A 13,545-nucleotide genomic window follows, 5' to 3' on the forward strand; every position below is an offset into this window, starting at 1 on the left:
CCTGGGAGGGTGGGCAGGGCTGGCACAGGTGCCCAGAGCAGCAGGGGCTGCCCCTGGCTCCCTGGCAGTGCCCAAGGCCAGGCTGGACACTGGGGCTGGAGCAGCCTGGGACAGTGGGAGGTGTCCCTGCCAGGGCAGGGGTGGCACTGGGTGGGCTTCAAGGTCCTTTCAGCCCAAACCAGTCTGTGATTCTATGATATACAATTTCTATCAATACAATTTATCAGCTTGCAGCTCTACCCAAATGGTGCACAAACCCACCAATGGCACTGGGCCAGCAGCACTGACCTGGAATTATTGCAGATTTACCTGCCCAGGGCAGGCATTGGATGGAGAGGCACCAAGGCCTGATCACCTCATAATGATCAGAAACCACAACAAAGCAAACACTTTACCAGCCAGCTGGATGATGAACCTGCTTCCAGTGGACACTCACAAGGACAGAGCTCACTGCAGAGCCCTGCAGGCTGAGGAAGGGCAGGCCCAGGAAGGGGCTCTGCAGGTTTGTGCCTGAAGGGGCTGTGGAGATTCCTGCCTGTTTGCCTGACTCAAAGAAAGGCCTCCAAACTCTGTTTTTGGCCCTCCAGACCAGCTTGTCCAAGGAAGGGCACAGTGGCAGTGTGTGACCCTTTGGGGGACCTGTCTGGCTGCAGGTGGCACAGGGAGCCCTGGGGTGCTGAAATGCTCCTTGCCTTGGAACCCCCAAACTGCAGCTCAGCCCGAGCCCAGCAGTGCTGCCCGTGCTGGGCCCTACCTCCAGCACAGCTATTTGTAAGCTGGATTTGCCACAGCAGAATCAAATCTCCTTTAGAAGGCTCTGACTGCAGCTCCATCCTCTTTCTGTGGAAATCTGATGCCCCTGGCTCAGGGAATGCTAATGCAAGGGCTGCAGTGGGGGAAAGCAGGTGAGTGATGAGCTCAACAAGATACAATCAGATTTCACAGGCAAAAAGAAGCAGATGGGGCAGCAAAACGGGGAATTACACCTGCAATACAGAGCAGGCAGAGCTGAAAATGAAACCCACCTGCCCAGCAAAGGCACGAGTTGCCAGGCACTGGGACCAGGCTCTGGGTTCACTCTCCTTCTCCACAGTGCCTTAAAAGCTCACTCCAATTTATCCAGCACTTCTCCTTCAGCAGCAGAAAATAAAGTGGGTCAAAGGCAGCTTTTCAGCAGGAAAATCAATCTAAAATTACAACACTTGGGGGAACCAAGGCAGTGGTGAGAGAGAACATGGAGCACTGCCACCCCTGCACTTCTCCACCCCTGCACCTTCTCCTGGAAGAGGAGACCATGAGGATTTTACAGCCCCTCCTTGCTCCTTGGCAGGACCATTTCTTCCCTTCTCCAGTCACCAGGCACTACAAGAAGCTGCAGTAAAAGCTCCTCAGCCCCAGTTCTGCTCTTTACCTTGGCTTAGTAACATAAGGAAGGGAGACTCAGCACTGCTGAGGTGAGAAGAAATATATTCTGCAAGCTCAGTCTGGTATCCAAAGAGACTAAAGAGAGCTTTACACAGGAATAAATCCCCCTCTCTGCCCAGGACAGGGGCAGTCTGCCATGTCCCTGAGGAGAGATTCCACTGCACAGCATCCATAAGCTTTACTCTTTTTATTTCTCTTGCAGTGGAAATATGTCAGAGCCCAAACATTAAGCCATTTGATTTCCTGTGTTTGGAGCGTCTCACCTGGGCTATTTTGGAGCCTTGATGAGGAGCTCTGCAATCAAACTTTCTTTTGAGGCTTGCTGTGCTTTCTGAAGGAGAGCTCAAGGTACAACAATGGGTCCATGGGCAGCCCTGGACTGTTATTGTGTGCTGTAAATCCCTCCCTACCAACGCTGAGCCTGTTTTTCTGAGCCAGTGTCAATGTGCTGGTTATGCACAAACTCATCTGTAGCCCACAATGTACAGACAGCCCAAGGCTCTGTCATCCACAGAGGAGAAAAAAGTCGCATTTCCACCACAGGAATGTGAATTCTTTTTTGAAATTCCTGCTGGTTTTTCTCAGCTGTACCTCCCAACCTGTCAGACCACTGGAAGCTGACAGGATGTTCAAAGACACCATGCAGCCACCAGAGCTGCGCCCTGTGGGTGCCCAGTGTGCTCAGAACAGGCTAAAATACACCACAGACACCTTCACCTGTCTAAACCCAGCTTGTTGCGGGGTCTTAAATTTAATTCTGGAGTTCTTATTCACCTTTCTGACTTGGGGGTTTTCATGACCTCTCTGAGTGCAGCAGCCCCTGCTGATTCACCATTCCCTGCTGGCTCCAAATTTTACTTCTCCTACACTGTGCTTTCTCTTCTCTTTCCCCCAAAAAACATTGCTTTATCCATCCAGTTTCTCCTTGAAAGGTTGTGAGCTCCCAAACCTCTGTGGTTTCCTCTCCCCACATTCCTTCTACCCACGTCCCAAGCTGCTAAGAGGATTAGTGCAGGTGTGAGCAGGGAGACAACAATTGCTATGTGTGCAGGGAATTCAGGAGCCTTTCTGTTTGCCCCCCCTGGCTGTCATGTAAAGGAGGCCAAGGGAATCAGCAGGTTCCTGTTTTCCTCTCCACTTGCAAATGTGAAGTTCCCTGCTATGAGATTTTGTGAGTGCCAAATGCTTTGCCAAAGGTTTTCAGATGATCTGGCTGGAGAGCAAGAAGCGTCAGACATCTCATTGCAAACTGGGTTCCCAGCCCAGTTTTGTCCTCAGAAGTGATTCAAAGGACTTTGAGAGGAACCCAACTGTGCAGTGATCTTCTCCTGCACTGCTGTTACTACTTACAAGAGGCCTGAAGTCTGAAATACCCTGAAATTAATCCTATTTGGCTTTATACCTGTCTGGTCTGTCTGACATCCCTCACTTGAATACTATTCATATTCTATGCAACACATTGTTCTCTTTTCCTTCTGTGCTTGCAGAAGAGAAATACAGATATAAAGAAAAGCAATTATTTTGCAAGTAAAACTAGAACCACCCAGGCTAAATCAGGCAGTTTTCTGGCATCATCTTAAAAAAGCAGGGCTCAAAGTACAACAGAGAAAAACGCAGCCTGCTCATGATGTGAGTGATCATCTGCTCTTCTCGCAGTTCTTTCATTCCTTATTCAGCTGCTTTGGAAACCTGAGGGGCAAATCCTTCCCTCCAGCCTCCCTTCAAGACCTGCAGACAAAATGGGCCAGAACTGTCGTTTTTAAATATGAATTCCCACTAAGGCAGCAGAGCCAGGCAGTGCTCCCCTCTGGAAGGGGAAAGGGCAGGTGTCTGGTTCCTGCCTGCCCTCAACAAGTGATTCCCAGATGGAACAGCCAAGCCAGCCTCTTGCAGAGCTGAGGGAAGGACTGCTCTCACTGGGACACTGCACAGAACAGGCAAGAAACCTGCCTGGTCAGGCTGTTGTGACCCCCAGCACAAAGGATGGGGATCCAGGATGTGTTCCAGACATTTGTCTGAGATTCACTGATTCCACTCTCCTTTGTTCCCCAGTTTCTAAAACCATCCTCCCAGCCTTTGAAAAGTGAAGGGAGAAATGGGGAGTTCAGCAAGACCATGATCCGTGTGCTGGGGCCCCAAACACACTGGTTCATTTGGTTTTTTGGCGTGTTTTCAAATAAACAGAACAGTGCTTTCCAGATTATTCTTAAGCCTCCTGTAGACAATTCCTTTGTGACACCACACCAAAGGGCTGTTAAATCTTTTCCCCAGAACCACAAAGAAATCAGCACTGGTCAGTGCACTGAGAGGTTCAACTGGCCCAGAATATTTCAGTGTTTAAATTAAGCAAACAAAATGAGATTGTTCTATTCAGCCTTTCCAGCTGCAGCCCAGAGGAGAGGTGTTAGTGACACAGGTGAGAGAGTTTCTGCAAAAAGGTTTTCACCTCAATCACACCTGACACAAATCCATTCTCCAGACTTGTTGCCACCATTGGCTGCAGGGTCAGATTCAAAATACAAACACAATTTGTTATCCCAAAATCCCAAACACAATTTGTTATCCCAAAATACCAAACACAATTTGTTATCCCAAAATACTAAAATCCCAAAATACCAAACACAATTTATTATCCCAGGCCAGAGTAACAGCATGAACTTTTTTTGGGCTGCCCAGCTCCAGTTCCAGTCATGGATCTCTCCCTCTTGGCACTGGCCACACCTGGGGGAGACACAAGAGCTGCACCAGAGAGGAATTGTGTGCTGGGGAGGCAGCAGCAAGCAGAAACCTTCTTTGCTGCCCATTTTTTGGACAGAAAACAGGCAAAGAAGAGGGAATCAGCATCAGTGAGAACAAACACAGTAAAAACTGAGCAAGAGCTTAGTTCTTGATGTCCTGAGCATGGGCAGTGATTCCCCAGGGCAGTAAAAAGCAGAAAGTCACTCACCCTCACGAAGCTGGCGGGAAACCATCCTTCCTCATCGTCGATCTGACCCCACCACCAGTCCTTGTTGGAAGCATCCAGGACCTTGATGACGTCTCCTGCTTTAAACGCCAACTCCCGGTTGGCCATGGTGACGTGATCCCATACTGCCTCAGCACTGACAATGGAACCACCACTGATCAGCTTGGGGAGAGAAAGGCACAGTCAGGGAATGCCTGCAGCCCCAGCCCCTCGCATGCACAGCAGCACAGCTCGCAGCCAAACCACATCTCCATTTCAGCTCCACCCTGCCCTCCCACTGTCCCCATCCTGCTCCCAGCCGTGCCAGGCAAGCTCCAGGTGCTGTGTCCCCTGTCCCCCCCGCCCTGGCACCTCCCCTGGCACTCCATACAGGCACATCTGTCAGGGACAATTCCACTGACACACTGTGAACTTCCCAAAACCAGCAAAAACAAGTGATGGTGTCCCGCAGAGGAATTTTCACTTTGGTTGAAATGTCAGAAGCTTGGGGAAGCTTTCCATGCAGATCCAAGCAAAGTTAGTGCATGTATTTAAAAGGCTTTTTTTGAAACTGGAGGCTGCCTGTTTCAGTGCTGGTGATGTACTGACACCCCTCACTTGTGACACGCTGCTGACCTGCCCCAGCCCTGGCCTGCAGCACAGCCCAGGGCAATCCTGCTGCTCCTGGCCGGGGGGACAGGCTGCATGGAGCAGGTCCTGGACCCTGGACACTGGATGAGGCCAGCCTGGTGTGTGACAGGCCCTCAGGAACACCTCTGCCTGAGGAGCTCATGCAGCCTCAGAGTGCACCAGCACAGCCAGGTCTCCTCTGTGACAGCCATGAAACTCCTGCTCCGTGCTGGCAGGAGGGAGCACCCCAGCCCTGGTGCCTTCCACACCACCAGCCATCCAGCCATGCCCAGCACACCCCTGCCCTCTGACGGGCAGCTGTGTGTTTTTGACAGAGCAATAAATTGTGTTTATGTGTTGCCCAGCGCAGGAATTCTGTGCTGAGCACTGAGGCTGCCCCAGCAAACACAGATTTTCCCCATGTGCTAATCAGCCTGTCAGAGCCATCCTGGGCTCATTAGTTCTGCCACTGAGACACCCTGAGCACGCTCTTGGGCTCCCTCCAAGCCCCAGTTTGAGCTCACAGGGATGGAGCTCAAGCCTGTGGCCATTCCAGACCTTGTTGTGGCGAGGCTCTGAGAGCCACAGTGTCCCCTCAGCTGCGGGAGGAACACAAGGCACAGACAATAACCCCTCGCTGTGGGTGTGCAAGTGTGGAAGCTCTTAATGCAAGTCTGGCATCCCCAAACCCTGTTAATCACTGCCTGCACAGGGAGAGCTTGAAGGAGACCTTCCAGCACAGCTCCAGGTCCCCAGCATCAACAGAGAACACCAAAGTCATCCAGACAATCCAGACAACAGATTAAAGGGCCTGATTTACCATTTGCCTTGGACTGGCTCTCCTTTACAAATCTGATCTCCTTGGGTTTGGGACAGCCAGAGCTGCAGTCCCAGCCCTGCAGTTGTGGAGTCAGTCGCACAAAGCAGCAAGACCTACAAGGCTTAACCTGGCAGTGCCTTTCATCCTCAAAACCCAGACAGATCCAGTCAGTGGGCAGCAAAGTAAAGCTGTGCTCCTCCCGCTTCTACTCTGACAAATTGTCCCTTCTAATTCAAAATCAGCTGTAGAAGAAACCTGTCCCCTTGGTGTGTCCTACAGGGGACTGTCCACATGAGCCTCACACGGTCCTGGACACCAGGCAGAAAACCAAGGCACACAACAAGCCCTCAGGGGATGGCTGAACTCGTGGCTGAGGGCACCTCCTGCTTCACTGAGGGGTCATCCCACATCTGGGCTTTTGAGACACAGCTGGAGGGAGCTGGGCACCAGAGGGTCCCACCCAAACCAGCAGCACCTGCAGTCAGATGGAGGTGACCCCCAGCTCGCACCAGAGCTGGGCTCAGCAAAGCAGTGAAGCCACATCTGGAGAAGTATCAATTATAGAGACTGATTTCTGATCCCAGTACAGCAGCTGGATGCTCAGAGGGGTTTCAGTGGCTCCTCACAACCCCTTGCTCTGCTCCCAGGCAGGGTTCCTGGATGCTCCCATAAACAGAGACCCCCCAGGACAGATCTGGAGGGGATGAGACTTCAGAGCTGAAGAAACCCCAGGTACCACTTATCTGTTCTTCTGCCAGGACTGAGCTCTTCTCCTTCACCAGGGCTTCCCCTCTGCCATATTTATGGATGCTGTCCAGGTGTGGTCTCCTGTAAGGACGTACCTTCCTCCAGGTAAGGAAGTTCTGCCCTTGCAGCCCCCAGCTTTTCCTTCCCCCAGGCACTTCCCCAGCCCTTTCAGGCTTCCACGTACCCTGCCTGCATTCTTCTGGAACACAGATGACCAGAATTGCAAATACTATTCCCAAAGGGACCTTACCAGAGATTTGTGGAACAGCATGAAATATTTATTGCAGTGTCACCAAGATCTCCCAGTAATAGCTCACACGTCCCCCTTTCCCCACGGCCACCTCCCAGCCGTGGCTCACAGAGATCCAGCACTCAGCTCCTCTCAGTAAATGCTGTAGAGTACGTTCTCTTTGGCTGGAAAATCAGTTTTCTTGTCAAAAAATGAATCGGGTTGGCCTGACACTTGTTCCTTTTGTTAATGCCATTGGGTATTTTAGTCCCTTTTGCACTGATGAGGAACCAGGAACAGAGCTATTACGCAGGAGCCGTGTTCCTGCTGCTTCTGCTTCAGCTGACAGAGACTCTGCTGTCACTTCACACACAGCCAGTTCTGGGCACAAACTGCCACAGAAACGTCACTGAGCCCAAACTTCAGAGGGACTGTGCTTCAAACCCTCCCAGCCTACTTTGCAAAAATCCATCCCCGAGCCCGAGGCACAAATCCCAGCTCTGAGGAGCAGGCAGGGACTGCCAAGGGACACAGAGGGACAGACAGAGGGACACCTTGGCCTTTTTGTGCTGTTAACACACACACACAGGTCTGGAAGGTGCTTTCAGGGGATGTCAGGAGCTGGGGGGGCTTTGCAAGGTGCTTCTTGATCTCAAGGAGACAGAGTCCAAGCCCTTGGCTCTCACTGATCAGTGCCAGCAGCAGCTGGTCCTGCACAGCCCTGGCCCTTGCTCTCAGCTCAAGGAAGGGATCCACATCCCAGGAATCCTGCAAGCAAGCCTTGCCCTTTTGGAACACAAATCCAGCTCAGCCTGTACCAAAAGGACGTTGAGAACTGGAGCTCCAGCCATCCCACGTGCTGAGCCCATTGAGAGAATGTCAGGGCCTAAAATGAAAAGATGCAGTTTAATTTATCTTGCAAGACATCTTGCTGCATCCATGGAGCCGTCCAGCTCTCTCAGGGCAGGGTTATGGAGACAGAACCTGACATCTGCAGCAGCAGGAGATGACAAACTGCAGAAAGGTCAGCATGAAATATTATTTTCTCAGAAAATTCAACACAGGAGCTCTTCACTCCAGAAAGTTCACGTCTCTCAGCTTCAAGGCTAAGCTTAGTGCTTTGGTAAGAGATATTCAGCCAAAGACCTTGGAAAGAACTTCTCTGCCATAAAGTCAGATTCTCCCACACTGCAGCTGAGGGAGTCATCTGGACTTCCTGATAGCCAGTGAAGAGAAAGAGACACATCTGGAGTGTGATTCATCCTGGCTATTTCAGCAATTTACCTTCCAGCCAGGTGAATCATGCCCTAGAATTCACTCTGTGTTTAACTGGCTGAGGCAGAAGTTTGCATTTCCCACATCTTAATGTTCATCCCATCAACAATTTGGCCATTACCAAAACCAAAGAATGGAATTTAAGAATAATAATCACTATAGTAATAGTGAAATATTAAAGCACACTCTCCAAGACACAGCCATTTCTGTAGGGTGAAGGTTGATGGAAATAAAGTTATGTTCCCTGTGCCCACCAGAGGAATTCACAAAATCTTAGCCTTGTAAATTTACAAAAACAAGAACTTAGATATTTGGGAAAGTGTCCTACCCTTAGGAAAGGAGAAGCAGTGAGAGATGCAGCAGGTGACAAGGACATTCAGTGTGACATCCCCTGAACACTGCCTGTCTGCCAGGTGCAAGTCCTACTTCCTCTTAAAGTCAATTATTCCTGTCAGTTGCTTGTTCAAAGTAAAGAGCCCAAAGAGGAAATTCCTCATTGCTTTCACCCGGTGACATGAGTGCAGCAATGCCCAGGAGCATTTGGGAGCTACAGACCTGAGAATAATGATTGCTGCTTTACAGGAGCCTGCAGAGCACTTTGTGGGGTGGAGGAAAAACTTCCTCAGTGGGCAGAAGAGAAGATGAACTCTTGGGCTGTTGTGTGGGCACTGGCCCAACAAACACCATGGGCCAAGGGAAATTCCAGGGCACAGAGAGGAGGGGCCACTTCCACATCCCAGCAGCACAAACCAATGGATTTAACGAGGAGAAGAAAAAGGGCAAAGAGACAAGGCTCTGTCTAACTCCATGCACAGCTTGAGCACCCTAAGAACAGGGGTTATGATCCCTGAACCACCAGGACCAGCTCAGCCTTCCCAGAGATTTCCCCCACAGGTTTCCACAGCAAACCTCCAAGAATTCAGTCACAAACCTCCCTCTAGAGATGCTCCTACAAGACACTTCCAGCACCCCAGCACAACAGGTGAGTGCTTTACAACAGTGAGCAAAGCCAGAGGAAAGGAGTGAAACCATTCCTGCTGAAGGGCTGGGAGGATTTTGCTTTCTCTTCCTGTCTGGTGGCATTTCCAGGATGGAATGTGGCCACTGGAAATACAGAATTACATCAGAGATGCTGCCAAAATAAAATGACAACAACAACAAACTGTAAAAAAGGGTTTCAGGGGACTCTGCAAGGCCCCACCTCTGACAGCACGTGCCAAGGATGCTGAACTCTGTCCTCACCAGTGCTGGGAAAGCTCAGAAAAGTCCCTTTGGCCAAAGATCCCCACTGCCCCCCTCTCCCCTTGCACTTTCCAAAGCCAAAGGGCTTTAAGGTGTCATTAATGGAGCTTCCAAGGAATAAAAAGGAGGTGCTGGTCATTAATGCCACACAGGAGCTTCCAAGGAATAAAAAGGAGGTGCTCAAAAGCAGGAGTTTGACTCCAGATTTTACAACTTTCTTTTCCAGCCATGCCTTTGTGGCACCTTTAGCAAGATTAAACAAATGTCCCCATCAAAGTAAGCAGGAAAATAAAGAATAAAAGGAGTAACAGGAACAGCTCCCTGTCACAGGAGCTGGTGGGATCTGTCTGACCCTGTTACTGGAGCAGCTCTGGAGCAAATCCACACAAGCCAAAGAAGAGGAAGGGAAGGGGAATGCCTCTCACAGCCTGTATCCACAGCACATCCTGAGGAAAAAAGCCCAGGAACACCACCTAGGATGGCTTCCCAAAGCACATTTACAGAGTGACCTCTGAGCCAGGGGTTACAGCTCCTCCCAGGCCACTGCAGGGTTTAAATCTCTGAGCCATGATCCTGCTGTGTCCCTGCACAGGGACTTTGCTCCAGCTCCACATGACAGCACCAACTGGAAAATTATTCTGGGGAATGGGTGAGCCCCTGCCTCCAATCTGGTGCATTTTCCCTGGCTCTGCTCACTTCCCAAGCCAGGATGCACAATTGGACAAGACATCTGCTCCACCTCAGCCCCTGCCTGCAGTGAGGCAGTCGAGGATTAAACATCTTTGAGTGAAATCAGCCACTACTGCAACATTTTGCTAAATATTCCCAACACTTACTGCCTTCTTATGGGCCAACCTGAAGAAGAAGTCAGGGGCTTAGTGGTCCATGGAGACTGAAATGTGCACAAAAGGGCCATTCAAACCACTCTCACCTGTCCACTCCTCTTTCAGGGATAAATAATCACTGCAAGCCCACAAGATTCCAAGATCCTTTTCAGCACAGAGCTTCTCACGAATCCAAAAAGCACTTTGTGAAGAGCCACATTCACAAAAAACCCTAAATATCATCATTCACCATCTCCTTAGAAAACTTCAAGGACCTCAAAGTTTCCAGCACCATGGTCTCTGGGAATATGAATAATCTTTAAGGCAGGAAAGTGTTTCTCTATTAGATCATTTATTACTGCATCAGTAGAGTTGTAACAGTAAAAAAATGAGAGCTCTGGGTAGTTCCCTTTCAAATCTGTGTTACATAAACTCTGTCCTCCTCCACAGGAGCAGGATGCAGGAATAGGAGCAGGCTGTGAGGGGAGGAGGGAGAAGTGTGGTGAGTGGATGCCATTTGCTCAAATTGTTCTTGTACAGAGCTGCCCTTTGTTCAGACAACATAAAAGCCCTGTAAAACCACAATAGCATTTCCCACACTGTGTTCACCGGCCCTTCCACAATGGAGGCAGCCAAAACAGCTTCAAAGAAGGATACACAGAGCTGGTGTTCAAAGCAGTCACTGCTGGGGGGAAGGACAGGACCCAGCAGAGCTGCACAGAGCCCAGGCAAGGGAGAGCACGGCTCTGCTCGCGGGGATCCCGGAGGGGAGGCACTCACACTGCCTCAGTGCACCTCCCAGAGCCCCCCAGCTCTGCTGGGACTCACTGCCATCAATTCCCAGCACAGCCGAGCCCAGGAGTGAGGAGGGGAGCAGTGCATCCCATGTTTCAGCCCCACATCCTGCTGCTCCTCCAGCCAGGACAGCTCAGCTGATGGAGCAGAGCACAGAGAGCATCACCCAGCACTCCTGCTCTTGCATAATCTCCCCAGAGTCCCTTTGGTGCTGTGTTTATTTTTAAACCTCTCGTCAGGAATTATACAAAGTGAATAATGCCCAATCTCAGTGAATGGCCCCACGGCTCATTCACCAAACACAGGGGAGGGCAGCTCCACTTGATTTGCTCATTCTCTCAAGAGGTGCAATCACCCAAAGGTTAAGCACAAGTCAAAGAATTTCCCTTTCTGCTTTCAAGCCCCTTGATGAATTTAACTAATGACTGGATTTCAGCTGAAAGAGGCTGATTGGAGTGAGAGTCTCCCACATCCCAGATTCTGGGAAGGCTGCCACACTCGGTTGGAAGCTTTATCTATCTTTCATTTATCTATATGTTATGTGGAGAGTCAGTACAGACAGAAAGGTTCCTTAGGACTGGGTTGTTCTGTTTTTCATTGATTTCCACTTTCTTGAGAAGATCTCACCTGGCAGATAGGAAATCACCTGGCCTCAGCCAGGCTGCAGCAGCAGAGCCCAGGGGATGGAATTAGTCTCATTTTCCACCTTATTTTGATTATTGCCCGTGTCATTCCTATTAATAACAGCAGCCACAAGGCAGGGCCATGGATGGAGAGCTGAGTAAAACCCTGGCAGCAGTGAGGAGAATGGAAGGTGGCAATGAGGCAGAGGGACCCCAGTGAAGCAGAGCCCACGCAGTGTGAGGTGTTTGGATGGAGCATATGTCCCCCTAATTGCTCCCCAGCCCCTCCTTGGATGGGGCACACCAAGCCTCCCTTTGCCTCATGACATATCTTTCACGTAGAGTAATTACAAATAACCACTTGCCATCATCTTTTAACTCAGATAAATGATGAGACTGGGGCTGGAAGTCCAAGTTTGAACTGCTCCAGGGCAAAGCAGCACCTTCAGCAAGCAGAGCCAGGGCAGCTGCCAGGGCTGTGGGCTCGGGGCTGGAAGGGGCTGTCAGTGCAGATCCCTCACTGCAGCACTCAGTGACAAACAATAAACACCCTCCAAGAGCCAAACCTAAGATACTCACACAAATCCCAGCCTCCTGCCCCCAGAAGGGACTCCTGACATTCCCAAGGCAAGGCCACAGCAGCCTCAAAGACCTGGAGTTGTACTGCAACCAAAGCTGGGGCTTTGATTTACACGCAGCCCAGCCCCAGTGGCTGAGCCTGCAGGCTGCTGCCTGGATGGGGAGCACTCAGGATTCCCAGGGTGTGCTCCCAGTTCCTAAAAGCCCCAGCCCAGCAAGCACTGGGCCCAGTAACATTGAGGCATCATGAACATCATGAACAGCCCACGGCTGAACCAGGAGGGACCTGGTGCTCTCTCAGTCACCCAAGGGGCAGAGTAAGGCAGATAAGCAATCAGATCATTGCTAAATAAATAGAAATATTACTAAATAGCTATAAATTCAGCTCTGGGAATGTACAGAGAAGGACAAGATGCTTCTGGGAAATGCTGAGCCCAGGGCTAAGGGACACAGCACGGACCAACAGCATCAACAGCATCCTGAGCACCCCTGTGCCTGTGGTGCAGCCAATCCACAGCCTCAAAACCCCTCCAGGGATGACCAAGACTTGACTGGAAATGTCAGCAATGCCAAATCCAGGCTCACTTTATACCAAAAGCCTGTCCTTATTCACACTGGAAAGCAAACAACTTCCCTGCCATGGAGCAGACTGTGGGAAAACAGTTCATCTGAGCGACCAAATGGTTTTTGCAAGGAGAGGAGATAAAATTGTCATTGCTTTGAGGAAAGCAAGAGTAACCCTCCTTTTAAAGGATATTTATGTTAAAATGTACATCACCTGTTACTCTGGACGTGGAAGTTTCCAAAGCAGAAAGGAATTAAGGAGAAAATCACACAAACGACTCCCAGTGGATTGAATTATTGAACACAATTCCTTACAAACAGATCTGCTCATCCCAGACGTGGGATCTGTGTCCCTGCAGCTGCAGCAGTGCCAGCAGCCAGCCCAAAGCTGGTCACACACAGCTAAGCCGTGCAGCTGTCCCCAGCAGGAGTGATGGCACAGAGACACACACCAGGGGCACCCAGAGCAGCCACTTCCCTCACCCAGACCCAGGAACTCCAGGGAAATGAAGAAAGAGAAAGGAGCAGAACTCACAAAACTCTGTGTGGATATTTTGGCCTCTTTAGAGCCGACACAGTTGGCCAGGTTTAAAAATCATGGAAGGAAATGAATTCAAATGCAGGGCTAGGAATACAAACCAGGAACATCACTCCTGGATGGCCAGGAACAGGGAAGCAGCAGGAAGAGCCCCCTCGTGACTGAGTCACTGCCATGTGCTCTAAAACCCCATTTAGTAATGAAGCAGAGCCTGGATTGTGTCATGTTGGACCACAATGTATTAAACACATCCCCAGGAATCCTCAGTAATGCATATATTGGTATTGTAGTAAGAGGCCAACACAGTAAT

General features: G+C 50.3%; 1 protein-coding gene across 14 annotated transcripts in view; it reads right to left on the reverse strand.

The window, feature by feature from the left end:
- The window catches only part of ARHGEF9 (Cdc42 guanine nucleotide exchange factor 9), a 194,728-nt gene that overhangs the window by 54,148 nt on the left and 127,035 nt on the right, over positions 1 to 13,545 (reverse strand). For all 14 annotated transcript variants that reach the window (XM_039731058.1, XM_039731056.1, XM_039731055.1 and 11 more), the window contains one exon: positions 4,373 to 4,552. In XM_039731058.1, the coding sequence (XP_039586992.1) occupies positions 4,373 to 4,552 (180 nt within the window). The remainder of the gene's footprint in view (positions 1 to 4,372; positions 4,553 to 13,545) is intronic.

The sequence above is a fragment of the Passer montanus genome, unplaced genomic scaffold (genome assembly GCF_014805655.1).
Source record: "Passer montanus isolate IOZ18808 unplaced genomic scaffold, ASM1480565v1 scaffold76, whole genome shotgun sequence".
In the NCBI taxonomy this organism is placed as follows: Eukaryota; Metazoa; Chordata; class Aves; order Passeriformes; family Passeridae; genus Passer; species Passer montanus.